Source organism: Salmo salar, chromosome ssa01 (assembly GCF_905237065.1).
Source record: "Salmo salar chromosome ssa01, Ssal_v3.1, whole genome shotgun sequence".
Lineage (NCBI taxonomy): Eukaryota > Metazoa > Chordata > Actinopteri > Salmoniformes > Salmonidae > Salmo > Salmo salar.
In genome coordinates this window covers 6,495,504-6,510,396 of record NC_059442.1, presented here as the reverse complement: position 1 = coordinate 6,510,396, position 14,893 = coordinate 6,495,504, and the positions used below count along the sequence as shown (strand labels likewise).

The 14,893-nt window shown below is 43.2% G+C and overlaps 2 protein-coding genes across 4 annotated transcripts in view; one reads left to right on the top strand and one right to left on the bottom strand.

The window, feature by feature from the left end:
* Window positions 1–1,532, top strand: part of pygl (phosphorylase, glycogen, liver) — a 115,710-nt gene extending 114,178 nt beyond the window's left edge. For all 3 annotated transcript variants that reach the window (XM_045709887.1, XM_045709846.1, XM_045709822.1), the window contains one exon: window positions 1,343–1,532. In XM_045709887.1, the coding sequence (XP_045565843.1) occupies window positions 1,343–1,531 (189 nt within the window). In that variant the 3' untranslated portion in view covers window position 1,532. The remainder of the gene's footprint in view (window positions 1–1,342) is intronic.
* A 699-nt stretch (window positions 1,533–2,231) lies between these two features.
* LOC106603106 (lysophosphatidylserine lipase ABHD12) lies at window positions 2,232–14,826 on the bottom strand. Its single transcript, XM_045709893.1, has 13 exons — window positions 14,539–14,826; window positions 14,049–14,170; window positions 13,723–13,828; window positions 12,079–12,198; window positions 11,532–11,562; window positions 11,398–11,443; window positions 10,936–11,065; window positions 10,464–10,501; window positions 6,820–6,965; window positions 6,491–6,573; window positions 4,408–4,486; window positions 3,971–4,104; window positions 2,232–2,513 (listed from the first exon to the last, which is right to left on the bottom strand). The coding sequence occupies exons 1-13, from the start codon at window positions 14,658–14,660 to the stop codon at window positions 2,462–2,464; spliced, it is 1,209 nt and encodes a 402-aa protein (XP_045565849.1). The 5' UTR covers window positions 14,661–14,826; the 3' UTR covers window positions 2,232–2,461.
* Window positions 14,827–14,893: the final 67 nt, after the last annotated feature.

The window sequence follows — 14,893 nt, the reverse complement described above, 5'->3', positions numbered from 1 at the left end:
CCCTGACCAAGGCCCTTGAGTTTGAGTTAATTTTATTTTTACAGGGACACAGTGCACATGAATCAACGTTTCAGTAAAAGTGACGGTTTTAGCCAGCCGGCTAATTTTCAACCGCAGTCCCTGGGCAGGTTATTCTCCCACGATTTCTCAGTTTGGCCAGGCGGCCAGCTCTAGGAAGAGTCTTGGTGGTTCCAAACGTTTTCCTTTTAAGAATGATGGAGGCCACTGTGTTCTTGGGAACCTTTAATGCTGCAGAAATGTTTTGGTACCCTTCCACAGATCTGTGTCTCAACACAATCCTGTCTCGGAGCTCTACGGACAATTCCTTCGACCTCATGGCTTGGTTTTTGCTCTGACATGCACTGTCAACTGTGGGACCTTATATAGACAGGTGTGTGCCTTTCCAAATCATGTCCAATCAATTGAATTTACCACAGGTGGATTCCAATCAAGTTGTAGAAACATTTCAAGGATGATCAATGTAAACAGGATGCAACTTTGCTCAATTTTGAGTCTCGTAGCAAAGGGTCTGAATACTTATGTAAATAAGGTATTTCTGGTTTAGTTTGTTTTTATACATTTCAAAACATCTGTTTTCGCTTTGTCATTATGAGGTATTGTGTGTAGATTGATGAGGAAATTGTTATATTTAATACATTTTTGAGTAAGGCTGTAATGTAACAAAATGTGGATACTGAATACTTTCCGTATGCACTGTATAGTGAATGTGGTTGTCTTAGCTACCTTGAGGTGTGGTTGTCTTAGCTACCTTGGAGGTGTGGTTGTCTTAGCTACCTTGGAGGTGTGGTTGTCTTAGCTACCTTGGAGGTGTGGTTGTCTTAGCTACCTTGGAGATGGGTTTTGAGTGGTTGTCTTAGCTACCTTGGAGGTGTGGTTGTCTTAGCTACCTTGGAGGTGTGGTTGTCTTAGCTACCTTGGAGGTGTGGTTGTCTTAGCTACCTTGGAGGTGTGGTTGTCTTAGCTACCTTGGAGGTGTGGTTGTCTTAGCTACCTTGGAGGTGTGGTTGTCTTAGCTACCTTGGAGGTGTGGTTGTCTTAGCTACCTTGGAGGTGTGGTTGTCTTAGCTACCTTGGAGGTGTGGTTGTCTTAGCTACCTTGGAGGTGTGGTTGTCTTAGCTACCTTGGAGGTGTGGTTGTCCTAGCTACCTTGGAGGTGTGGTTGTCTTAGCTACCATAACTAAATGCACTTACTTTAAGTGACCAAAGTGTAAGTACACTTTACTTATATTTTACCATGATAATATCTATTATAAATTAAAATGTTGTATTATAGGATGACATACAGTATATGATATATATTATTCATGTTGTTTCTTATAGAGTCCTAAGGAGTGGACGCAGATGGCGATCAAGAATATCGCTGCTTCCGGAAAGTTCTCTAGCGACCGCACCATCACCGACTACGCCACGCAGGTGTGGGGGGTGAAGCCTACTGATCTGAAGATCCCACCCCCCAACGAGCCCCGCAAGGCCTTGGAGGAGACCGCCAGGGTGCTGACGGAGAAGTGAGGCTGCCTGGTGTGGTGTAGGGTGAAATGGCCCCTAGACGCTGATCTTGGGTCAGTTTTTCTAATGGTTGAGGTGAAGTGGATTCTAGATCTGTATCTATGGAACCGTCACCCAGAAGTGTTATTTTAAAGGGACAATCTGTGATTCAGACAACAACAAAGCAGTCACCACACCACTTTTGGTAAACAGCTGAGGGATAGCCACTCCCAAATGTATAAACAGAGCTATGGAGGCAAGTCCATCTGTGAGATTGAAGTGTTTTAACCATGTTTTTGAAACCAGTCAAATCCCAGATTGCCCCTTTTTAGCTCAATAAACTGAGCTCTGTTTGTAAAGCACCTTAACTGATGCAAAATAACAGTCTGCCACATACCTTCAGAATCTACAAACCAAATTATCTATTTTACCCCAGCATTTCTGAATCCACCTTCTAAATACAAGGTCAAATGGCAGCCTGTCCCCTATATAGTGCACTACTGTTGACCAGAGCGCTATTGGCCTTGGTCAAAAGTAGTGCACTGTAAAGTGAACAGGGGTGCCATTTGGGGAAACTGCCCGTTTAGTCAGCTACCAGTGAGTGGTCCATTCTTAACTGTCTCATACTATAGCAAGGGTTGAATATTTTCCATAGTTTATTATGGCCCTTGTTTTTCTAATGTTCTGTGTTACATCAAAATAAATATATTCGTGTCTGATCTGATGTCTTTGTTGTTCAAACTTTTTAATTGTAATATTCATACAGTCACTGAGAGACTAGTGCAATACACAAACTGACACAGAAACATGGACACGGCCCTTGTGAAAGTTTTGAGTGAGGAACAAGGATCTCACAAAGACCATGAACAGGCAATACTGTATGTGTAATTTTTCCCGTTCTGGGCGTTTTTTTTTTTTTACAGTGGGCAGCTCTTCCCCTAAAATGTCGCCGACTCACCGAACTATCGGTCTATCAATGTTGTTATTCTTGCTTTGTAGAAACCGCCTGCGGAGAAAAGCAAATGAAACCCAAATCATTTTCAAGACAGTGAATATCCCTTATTCTGAACTTGACCCCATCGTTGTTAATCTCATATAAACAACAAGTGTGAGACCCACATGGTCCCTTGTATAGTGCACTACTTTGGACCTGGGTCCATAGGGCTCTTGTTAAAAGTAGTGCACTATCACACTGAGTGTACATAAACATTAGGAACACCTTCCTAATATTGAGATGCCCCCTTTTGTCCTCAGAACAGCCTCAATTTGTCGGGGCATGGACTCTACAAGGTGTCGAAAGTGTTACACAGGGATGCTGGTCCACGTTGACTCCAATGCTTCCCACAGTTGTGTCCAGTTGGCTGGATGTCCTTTGGGTGGTGGACCATTGATGATATACACAGGAAACCCAGCAGCATTGCAGTGCTTGACAAACTCAAACCAGTGCGGCTGGCACCTACTAACACACCCCGTTCAAAGGCACTTACAGTAAATATTTTGTCTTGCCCATTCATCCTCTGAATGGCACACATACACAATCCAAGTCTCAAGGCTTAAAAATCCTTCTTTAACCTGTCTCCTCCCCTTCATCTACACTGATTGAAGTGGATTTAACAAGTGACATCAATAAGGGATCATAGCTTTCACCTGGTCAGCAGGTGTTCCTAATGTTCTGTCCACTCAGTGACTAGGGCGCCATTTGGGACGCACACAGGCCTTGTATTTGTACTTTAACTTTCAATCAACACAAGTTGTGTCCATTATTGGCAAAGATGGATATATATATAACTTACCCAACAACACTGGCCAGGTTGGAATGATGGATATATAACTTACCCAACAACACTGGCCAGGTTGGAATGATGGATATATAATTTACCCAACAACACTGGCCAGGTTGGAATGATGGATATATAACTTACCCAACAACACTGGCCAGGTTGGAATGATGGATATATAACTTACCCAACAACACTGGCCAGGTTGGAATGATGGATATATATAACTTACCCAACAACACTGGCCAGGTTGGGATTATGGATATTGTCACGTCCTGGCCAGCAGAGGGAGTAATTGTATTAGTTTTGGTCAGGACGTGGCAGAGGGTTTGTGTTTTGTATGTATTTCTACGTTCTGTCTAGTTTAGTTTTTCTACGTTCTGTCTAGTTTAGGTTTTCTATGTTTAGGTTTGGGTGCTGGACTCTCAATTGGAGGCAGGTGTTTCTAGTTGCCTCTGATTGAGAGTCCTATATAGAGGTGTGTGTTTGGTTTGGGTTTTTGTGGGTAGTTGTATTTGCACTGCTGTTTGTCTAGCCTGCAAATCTGTTAGCTGTCGTTCTGTTTCTTGTTTTTTCCCCCCCGTTACTCACTTTAAATAATAAATTAAAGTATGAGTATTCCGGTACCCACTGCGCCTTGGTCTTCTCTCCAGTACGACAACTGTGACAGATATATATAACTTACCCAACAACACTGGCCAGGTTGGGATCCAAATAGATATAGTTGTGTGAGTATCCTAAGGATTCACTGTAGGATACCATGAACACCTGGTACTCTGCATCCAGTTGTCTACGGGCTTGAAGTGCAATCTGGTACAGCTGGGAAGACATACACACATACATATATACACACACACATACATATATATATATACACACACACACACACACACACACACACACACACACACACACACACACATACACACACACACACACACACACACACACACACACACACACACACACACACACACACACACACACACATACATTCTAGCTCATTCTACTACAGTATAGTAACAGTGCACACATCAATGTATGGATTGGATTTAAAAACCTCACAAGTTTCCCTAAATCACTAAATGTCTTTAATTTCTACAAGATCAGTATGTTACGTACCTTCTGGCCCATGTAAAAAGGAACCACATTGTCATCCTCAGCGTGTAGGAAAAGGATACGAGTGGTCAAGGTCTTTAAACTGCATAAAGCAAACACAATAACCCAACGTCAGTAGTTTTCTAGCTACAGTACGAGATTAGAGGATTCTAGCTACAGTACGAGATTAGAGGAGTCTAGCTACAGTACGAGATTAGAGGAGTCTAGCTACAGTACGAGATTAGAGGATTCTAGCTACAGTACGAGATTAGAGGAGTCTAGCTACAGTACGGGATTACAGGAGTCTAGCTACAGTACGAGGTTAGAGGATTCTAGCTACAGTACGAGATTAGAGGATTCTAGCTACAGTATGAGATTAGAGGAGTCTAGCTACAGTACGAGATTAGAGGAGTCTAGCTACAGTACGAGATTAGAGGAGTCTAGCTACAGTACGAGATTAGAGGAGTCTAGCTACAGTACGAGATTAGAGGAGTCTAGCTACAGTACGAGATTAGAGGATTCTAGCTACAGTACGAGATTAGAGGAGTCTAGCTACAGTACGGGATTACAGGAGTCTAGCTACAGTACGAGGTTAGAGGATTCTAGCTACAGTACGAGATTAGAGGATTCTAGCTACAGTACGAGATTAGAGGAGTCTAGCTACAGTACAAGATTAGAGGAGTCTAGCTACAGTACGAGATTAGAGGAGTCTAGCTACAGTACGAGATTAGAGGAGTCTAGCTACAGTACGAGATTAGAGGAGTCTAGCTACAGTACGAGATTAGAGGAGTCTAGCTACAGTACGAGATTAGAGGAGTCTAGCTACAGAACGAGATTAGAGGAGTCTAGCTACCAGAGTAGGGTTGCATTTCAAATGGCACCCTATTGCCTATAAAGACAAAGGATCTGATCGTGGACTACAGGGTACGAAAGGCCAAGCACGCCCCCATTCACATCGACAGGGCTGCAGTGGAGCGGGTCGAGAGCTTCAAGTTCCTCGGTGTCTACATCACTAAGGATCTATCATGGTCCACACACATCAACACAGTCATGAAGAGGGCACGACAACACCTCTTCCCATTCTGGAGGCTAAAAAAAGATTTGACATGGGACCTCAGATCCTCTAAAAGTTCTACGGCTGCAAATGGCTTCCTGGCCTATTTACATTGACCCCCCCCCCCCTTTATTATTTATTTATCTGAATTATTCTCTTGCACCCACTGGGCTCTACCCACACACTCACTACACTGACACTCCAACACACACTACATACACTAACACACACAAAACACACATGCATACTGACGCCACAGTTGATGCTTTCACTCTTCCCATAAGCTGCTACTCTGTTTTATTATCTGTCCTGATTGCCTAGTCACTTTTACCCCTACCCACATGTACATACTGTATTACCTGGTACCCCTGCACATTGACTCAGTACTGGTACTCCTTGTCTATAGCCATGTTATTACCTGGTACCCCTGCACATTGACTCAGTACTGGTACTCCTTGTATATAGCCATGTTATTACCTCGTACCCCTGCACATTGACTCAGTACTGGTACTCCTTGTATATAGCCATGTTATTACCTCGTACCCCTGCACATGGACTCAGTACTGGTACGTCTTGTATATAGCCATGTTATTACCTGGTACCCCTGCACATTGACTCGGTACAGGTACTCCATGTATATAGCCATGTTATTACCTCGTACCCCTGTCCTGCACATGGACTCAGTACTGGTACTCCTTGTATATAGCCATGTTATTACCTCGTACCCCTGCACATTGACTCAGTACTGGTACTCCTTGTATATAGCCATGTTATTGTTTTTTGTGTTACTATGAACTTTTTTATTTAGCAAATATTTTTCTTACTTTTAACTCTGCATTGTTGTTTTAAGGGCTCCTCAGTATTTCACTGTAAGGTCTACCTACACCTGTTGTATTTGGCGCATTTGACCAATAACATTTGATTTTATATAGTGCAGTGCACTACCTCTGACCAGAGCCCTATAGGTCAAAATGTGTGGCACTATACAGTAGTGTACTATGGGACACAGCCATCCTCTACCTGTGTTGTCATGGTAACACAGGCGGTACTTACTTTTCATCGTTAGCGAACACCATGTTGTTGCTTTGCATGACGTGATGAAGAACGCTCTCAAAACCTGGAAGATAGTGATACATCTGAATATAGAAGGGAACAACAATATCAGTTCAGAAATGTTTTGAGCTTAACTAGTCCCAGAGTAGAGCAATATGGGTCAAATATACAGGAAGGAGATGGATGGATGGATTGCTGGATCATTCTTCTGAAACAGGGAAATTAAGCCATCTCTGGGTTTCATAGTGCAATAACACACTGTTACACAAGGCCGCAGGCAGGCAGATAGGCAGACGGACAAGAGTGAGAGAGAGAGAGAGACACCTCACCATGCTGAGGGGATGGCTGGCTACTTCCTCCTCCATATTGGTGTACGGAGCCTCCAGGATCACACCATCAACAGCATAGCTTGGCTCCAGATCTGCTTGTGTTATGTTCCTCAGATGACGTGCTCTTTCTCTGGCCAACTCCATTGCTGTCAAGCCGAACATGCAAACATGTCATGACAAACATGGAAACATGTCAAGACAAACATGGAAACATCTCAATACAAACCTGGAAACATCTCAATACAAACCTGGAAACATGTCAAGACAAACATGTCAAGACAAACATGGAAACATGTCAAGACAAACCTGGAAAAATGTCAAGACAAACATGGAAACATGTCAAGACAAACATGGAAACATGTCAAGACAAACAAGTCAAGACAAACATGGAAACATGTCATGACAAACATTTTTGTCATAGATCCATTATTAATGGTATGTTCAATCAGTGACTTCTTTAGAGTTACATAATCAATGCTTGAACTGCATGCCCAAAAGTAATGTTTACCCATTAAAGATACAGTCCAGGATCTTAAAGCACAACAAATGTTTACACAGTACCAGTTTGGACACACCTACTCATGCAAAGCTGTCATCAAGGCAAGGGGTGGCTTCTTTGAATAATCTCAAATATAAAATATTTTAGTTACTACACGATTTCATGTGTTATTTCATAGTTTTGATGTCTTCACTATAATTCTACAATGTAAAAAATAGTAAAAATAAAGAAAAACCCTGGAATGAGTAGATGTGTCCAAACTTTTGACTGGTACTGTTTATATATATACGAATTGCAAAACAAAAAGCAGGATGTAAAATTACATTTGAAATGGAGGACGTAGTACCCCAAAAAAAACTGGGACCCGGTTTGGCTTTTGAGCACCACTATCAAAACTACTGGCTGAAATTATACAAAAGTTCCGGAGCATCACTTTAAATTGTTTGGAACGTGTGTAGAGTACGACTCCCTTTCTTTTATACAGTTTATTCTCCCTCAGTCAGCACCTCTACACATTTTTGTGGGGTGTCATGCTTTTTAATAGAGGTTCTATCAGTGGCCCCTGCATAAACTCCAGCTGCATACTGAACATTGAGATTGTGTTGAGGCCAGTCACTGACGTTGGCAGCACAAGCAGACTGGCACGCAGGACCAGTCACTATCAAGACCATTCACTATCAAGACCAGTCACTATCAGGACCAGTCACTATCAGGACCAGTCACTATCATGACTATCAGGACCAGTCACTATCAGGACCAGTCACTATCAAGACCAGTCACTATCAGGACCAGTCACTATCAGGACCAGTCACTATCAAGACCAGTCACTATCAGGACCAGTCACTATCAGGACCAGTCACTATCAGGACCAGTCACTATCAAGACCAGTCACTATCAGGACCAGTCACTATCAGGACCAGTCACTATCAGGACCAGTCACTATCAGGACCAGTCACTATCAAGACCAGTCACTATCAGGACCAGTCACTATCAGGACCAGTCACTATCAGGACCAGTCACTATCAAGACCAGTCACTATCAGGACCAGTCACTATCAGGACCAGTCACTATCAGGACCAGTCACTATCAAGACCAGTCACTATCAGGACCAGTCACTATCAGGACCAGTCACTATCAAGACCAGTCACTATCAGGACCAGTCACTATCAGGACCAGTCACTATCAAGACCAGTCACTATCAAGACCAGTCACTATCAAGACCAGTCACTATCAAGACCAGTCACTGTCAGGACCAGTCACTATCAAGACCAGTCACTATCAGGACTAGTCACTGTCAGGACCAGTCACTATCAGGACCAGTCACTATCAAGACCAGTCACTATCAGGACCAGTCACTATCAGGACCAGTCACTATCAAGACCAGTCACTATCAGGACCAGTCACTATCAAGACCAGTCACTATCAGGACCAGTCACTATCAAGACCAGTCACTATCAGAACCAGTCACTATCAAGACCAGTCACTGACGTTGAAAACAACAGGAAAAATAACAATTGAGTGCACCTCCAAATCAGATGAATAAATTGTGAAATCGAAAATCATTGTAGCTTTGAAGGTAGATAAACGAACTAGATCAGAAGTGCTCAAATGTCCTCGGTGGCAAATGTCCGGTTCGATATTGTCATTTATCGGCGTAGTAACAAACCCCCCAGCTCGTAACCCAAACTAACCCCTCTTGTTGGCAGAGAGAAAAATTAGCAGTTTTAAACCTAATTTCCTGCAGGTTTTTTTGTATGTTTTTTGTTGTTGACGGTATTGACCTCCGTTCTGGGTCCGGCCCATGGTCCACCTATTGAGGTATGACTGAACTAACTAAACCTTTATCAGAGTCCGCTCACTTTGATCTGAACACTTCTGACTTTGTTCATCACCACTGACAAAATATATGTCCGGTTCTCTACACTTTTCCCTGTCATGGATTTAAAAACATATTTGATTGGTGTAGGAACTGTCTGGAGCTGGTGTAGGAACTGGTGTAGGAACTGTCTGGAACTGGTGTAGGAACTGGTGTAGGAACTGTCTGGAACTGGTGTAGGAACTGGTGTAGGAACTGGTGTAGGAACTGGTGTAGGAACTGTCTGGAACTGGTGTAGGAACTGGTGTAGGAACTGTCTGGAACTGGTGTAGGAACTGGTGTAGGAACTGGTGTAGGAACTGTCTGGAGCTGGTGTAGGAACTGTCTGGGAACTGTCTGGAACTGGTGTAGGAACTGTCTGGAACTGTGTAGGAACTGGTGTAGGAACTGTCTGGAGCTGGTGTAGGAACTGGTGTAGGAACTGTCTGGAGCTGGAACTGGTGTAGGAACTGTCTGGAGCTGGTGTAGGAACTGTCTGGAGCTGGTGTAGGAACTGTCTGGAACTGGTGTAGGAACTGTCTGGAACTGGTGTAGGAACTGTCTGGAACTGGTGTAGGAACTGTCTGGAACTGGTGTAGGAACTGGTGTAGGAACTGTCTGGAGCTGGTGTAGGAACTGGTGTAGGAACTGTCTGGAACTGGTGTAGGAACTGTCTGGAGCTGGTGTAGGAACTGGTGTAGGAACTGTCTGGAACTGGTGTAGGAACTGTCTGGAGCTGGTGTAGGAACTGGTGTAGGAACTGTCTGGAACTGGTGTAGGAACTGTCTGGAGCTGGTGTAGGAACTGGTGTAGGAACTGTCTGGAACTGGTGTAGGAACTGTCTGGAGCTGGTGTAGGAACTGGTGTAGGAACTGTCTGGAACTGGTGTAGGAACTGTCTGGAACTGGTGTAGGAACTGTCTGGAACTGGTGTAGGAACTGTCTGGAACTGGTGTAGGAACTGTCTGGAACTGGTGTAGGAACTGTCTGGAACTGGTGTAGGAGCTGTCTGGAGCTGGTGTAGGAACTGTCTGTAACTGGTGTAGGAACTGTCTGGAGCTGGTGTAGGAACTGTCTGGAGCTGGTGTAGGAACTGTCTGGAACTGGTGTAGGAACTGTCTGGAACTGGTGTAGGAACTGTCTGGAACTGATGTAGGAACTGGTGTAGGAACTGGTGTAGGAACTGTCTGGAGCTGGTGTAGGAACTGGTGTAGGAACTGTCTGGAACTGGTGTAGGAACTGTCTGGAACTGGTGTAGGAACTGGTGTAGGAACTGGTGGGAGTAACTCACCCTGTTCCTGTATCTTTACAGCAGCGTTGGTGGCCACCCTGCGGAGACAGTTCACACATCTTCATTTTGGGGAAAAGAGTCTAGAATGAAACCCAGGGTGAATCCCAAATTGACCGCTAAGCCTTAAACCCTCTGCACTTGTGGAGATCTTAAGAGAATTTTGATTAGTATAACCAATGGTGAACCTTCCACCTAGCCTATCAGAGGGCAGGGTGGAGATACTACCAGATAGGTTAAACCTGTCAAATACTCCACAAATACGTAAGTCTTAGGAGTCCATTTGAGATGCTTCTACACCTGCATTGCTTGCTGTTTGGTGTTTTAGGTTGGGTTTCTTTACAGCACTTTGTGACATCAGATGATGTAAGAAGGGCTTAATAAATACATTTGATTGATTGATTGATTGATATTGGGCCCAAATGTTTCAACAACAACAAAACAAAATGCAAAATACCAGGAGATACTCACTCACCCAGTGCCCAAGGAATGTCCCCACAGACAGACCTGGCTGGTCCTGCTGCGTGTCTTTACCCACTGGTACAGATAGAGGGCGTCAGAGGTCATCCCAACCTCACTGGGTTCCCCACTGGAATCTCCATAACCTGGGGGAGAGGCAAGGTGACAAAAGAAGACCTTTGATTCATGATGTCACTATGGCTGCTTTCAACATGGGTAGACTATATTTACACTCTGCTACCATGACAACAAATCTGATGCAAAAAAAAAAAAAAGATGTAATGAATTGCAAAATATTAAATATATTTACTCTCCAGACGTCTAAGAGAGCAACACTACGTTAACTACATGAAGTCCTATTTTCGTTTGAATTAATGAATTCATAAATTAATGCATTTTTATTTACATGTCAAATCGCCATACATTACGGGATTATTTGACACATCTGAGTTTTTGTAATGGTTTTTGTAATGCTTACCTCTGTAGTCCAGTGACAGTACATGATACCCTGCTGCACTTAGGATCTAGAAAATAGAACGCCTTGGTTAGGACATCCTTATTTTAACCAATAGTCCAAAATCCATTATTTCAGACTAGAACAACATACAGTACCTTCACAAGTTCCACTCTGTGGTTTATGGCCCTTTGGACATGACAGGACAGTTTGAGAGTTTAGTAACATAAAACAAAACAAAAAAAAAATCCTTCTCATTCATTGAAACAACACTAGGATGACTATGGTATATCTGTGGAACAAACCAAGTGATTTCACTGATTTACTTAATCTCGGGAACTAAGAATCAAACAAGTGACTACTGGGACGTATTCATCATGCACAAAATGGAAGAAAACGTACTGAAACAGGGAACCTGTTCTTATTTTCCAAAAGGAACACTCATTTTCTATTTCCAAAACATTTTACCATGGTGTTCCCTAATGAACATTACCCTGATGATGTAATAATACCCACTGGACTTCATTAGGTGTCTACCATGATGTGCATCCCAAATGGCCCCCTATTCCCTATACAGTGCACTACTTTTGACCAGGGCCCATACCTCCCTCACCCATAGGGCTCTGGTCGAATGTAATGCACTATATAGGGAATAAGGTTCCATTTAGGATACACACAGGGTCTCGACCCCAACACTAGACCCACCTGGAGCCCACGTTGCCGTGGAGATAGATGATAACAGGAGAACCATCTCCCAGAGTCTCACTGTACCACTCAGGGCCGGCCCCCTGGGCCTTCTCCCATTGGCTGTCGGGAACCGTATGCCTAAGAGACACAGACAGCACAAACAAACAGTGCAGAGTGAAGTTGCTTAAGTTACTTTTTACACTTAAGTAACCACAACTAAGCCCAAAAACAGATTGTATTTGAAAATAACATTAATTTCATAGCTTGATTGCACTGAGACACAATCACATACACTATATATACAAAAGTATCTGGACACCCCTTCAAATTTGGCTATTTCAGCCACACCCATTGCTGACAGGTGTATCAAATCGAGCACACAGCCATCCTATCTCCATAGACAAGCATTGGCAGTAGAATGGTCCCTACTGAAGAGATCAGTGACCTTCGAAGTGGCACCATCATAGGATGCCACCTTTCCAACAAGTCAGTTCTTCAAATTTCTGCCCTGCTAGAGCTGCCCTGGTCAATTGTAAGTGCTGTTATTATGAAGTGGCAACATTTAGGAGCAACAACGGCTCAGCTGGGAAGTGGTAGGCCACACAAGCTCACAAAACGGGACCGCCGAGTGCTGAATCGAGTAGTGTGTAAAAACAGTTTGTCCTCGGTTGCAACACTCACTACTGAGTTCCAAACTGCCTCTGGAAAGCAGAATCAATGAGTTAACTTGCCGAAATATTCTGAAATAACTGTTTGTTTTTTAGAAAGAAAAGCTTCAAATGAACATGGTCTAATTGACAAAACAAACAAAAACACATATTGAAGTTTAGTTTTCTTAATGAACCTGAAAATCAGTCGATATTTTGGGTTGTTTATCAAAATTAGCTGTCTAACTCCTTGATAATGTTTTGTAGTATACCCGTCTGCAATGATTGAAAAACACTTGACTAGTGAAAACAACAATGGGGGCCCCTATGGGCCCTGGTCAAAAGTAGTGCACTATGTAGGGAATAGGCTACCATTTTGGGGTCAAAAGTAGTGCACTATGTAGGGAATAGGCTACCATTTTGGGGTCAAAAGTAGTGCACTATGTAGGGAATAGGGTGCCATTTTGGGGTCAAAAGTAGTGCACTATGTAGGGAATAGGGTGCCATTTTTGGGTCATAAGTAGTGCGCTATGTAGGGAATAGGCTACCATTTTGGGGTCAAAAGTAGTGCACTATGTAGGGAATAGGCTACCATTTTGGGGTCAAAAGTAGTGCACTATGTAGAGAATACGGTGCCATTTTGGGGTCAAAAGTAGTGCACTATGTAGGGAATAGGCTACCATTTTGGGGTCAAAAGTAGTGCACTATGTAGAGAATACGGTGCCATTTTGGGGTCAAAAGTAGTGCGCTATGTAGGGAATACGGTGCCATTTTGGGGTCAAAAGTAGTGCACTATGTAGGGAATAGGCTACCATTTTGGGGTCAAAAGTAGTGCACTATGTAGGGAATAAGCTACCATTTTGGGGTCAAAAGTAGTGCACTATGTAGAGAATACGGTGCCATTTTGGGGTCAAAAGTAGTGCGCTATGTAAGGAATACGGTGCCATTTTGGGGTCAAAAGTAGTGCACTATGTAGGGAATAGGGTGCCATTTTGAGACGTATCCACTGACTTACCATACACCCAGTGAGATCCCCTCCTCTGGAATGAGGTAGAAGTTTAGAGTGTGGTTCAGGGAGAGCTCTGCTGGACTGGTCAGGGCCACAAGGTACGGAAACCTTACTGATCACAGATTTCAAAAACAAAAGGAAGTGATCAGTCTTTATTCAGTTCCTACCTGTCTGATCATTCCATGTAATAATATGACAGAACACATAGTAGTTTGCTGTATATACAGTCAACACGGTGTGCAGCGTAGGCAGAGGCAACATTCAATGATGTCATTTCCTCATTTTACACCATGTGAGTTTTCAATAGGGTCAGACTGAACTCCACTACTTACACCAGTGAGAAAAGACAACGTGGCCTAGTATCCACGGAAACAGGCAGAGAATGACAGGCAGAGAGATGTAGACGATACACTGCAGTAAGATCGCCTTCTTCAGTATGGATAACCCCGGAGAACTGTAACATAAAGATAAGAAAACTTTATTGTCCAAAATGGAAATTTATCTTTGACGCTCTGGCTTTCATTCACTGAGACTTATGTAGGTAGAATGATGCCGTTGAAAATGGTCTGAACATGCATGAGAGGCCTTATAACAGGGCGAAACAATAGTAACCTAGTGCTGTGTATTATAACAACTTTACAATACATTACACATCTATATACTCGTAGATTATACACTGGTAGGCTATGACATGTTAGTCCACCAGAGGGCTGTCTCTCTCTGTAATTGACCTTGGGGACAACGTTAGCTGTGACAACACTGAAACAAGTGAAAATACAGTCCTAGAGGCTGGCTTCTGAGCATGAAGGCTACAGTACTTACCACTGTGACCGTTCACTTGTAACAGTATTCAGTTTGCAGTAAGACTTCTTATTTTCAGACCCAGGGGTTTCCTTGCTGTCCATGGTCTTAGTTTCGTTTTCTGTATCAACTGTTTCCCTCATTTTGAAGGGGAAACTAAACTGCAGAGATTTTACTGACAGAAATAGTCGAGAGATTATAGTAGGTTTACTTCCTGGTGACAGCAAGGCTTGGGAAATATGAGGTGAAGGGTTGTCTCTGTGTAATAGGAAGCTGATTGGCTGAAAAGGCTAATAAACGTCAACATGTTGATTAGGCTTCACACAAACACACACACACACACACACACACACACACACACACAGGGATATGAGTT

Coding starts and splice junctions, on each gene's coding strand:
- LOC106603106 (XM_045709893.1), bottom strand. CDS start 14,660: ATGAGGGAAACAGTTGATACAGAAAACGAAACTAAGACCATGGACAGC. Junction 11,444..11,531: donor ACAGAGTGGAACTTGTGAAG/GTACTGTATGTT, acceptor TCTATTTTCTAG/ATCCTAAGTGCAGCAGGGTA. Junction 6,966..10,463: donor TGTAAAGATACAGGAACAGG/GTGAGTTACTCC, acceptor TCGGCTTGACAG/CAATGGAGTTGGCCAGAGAA.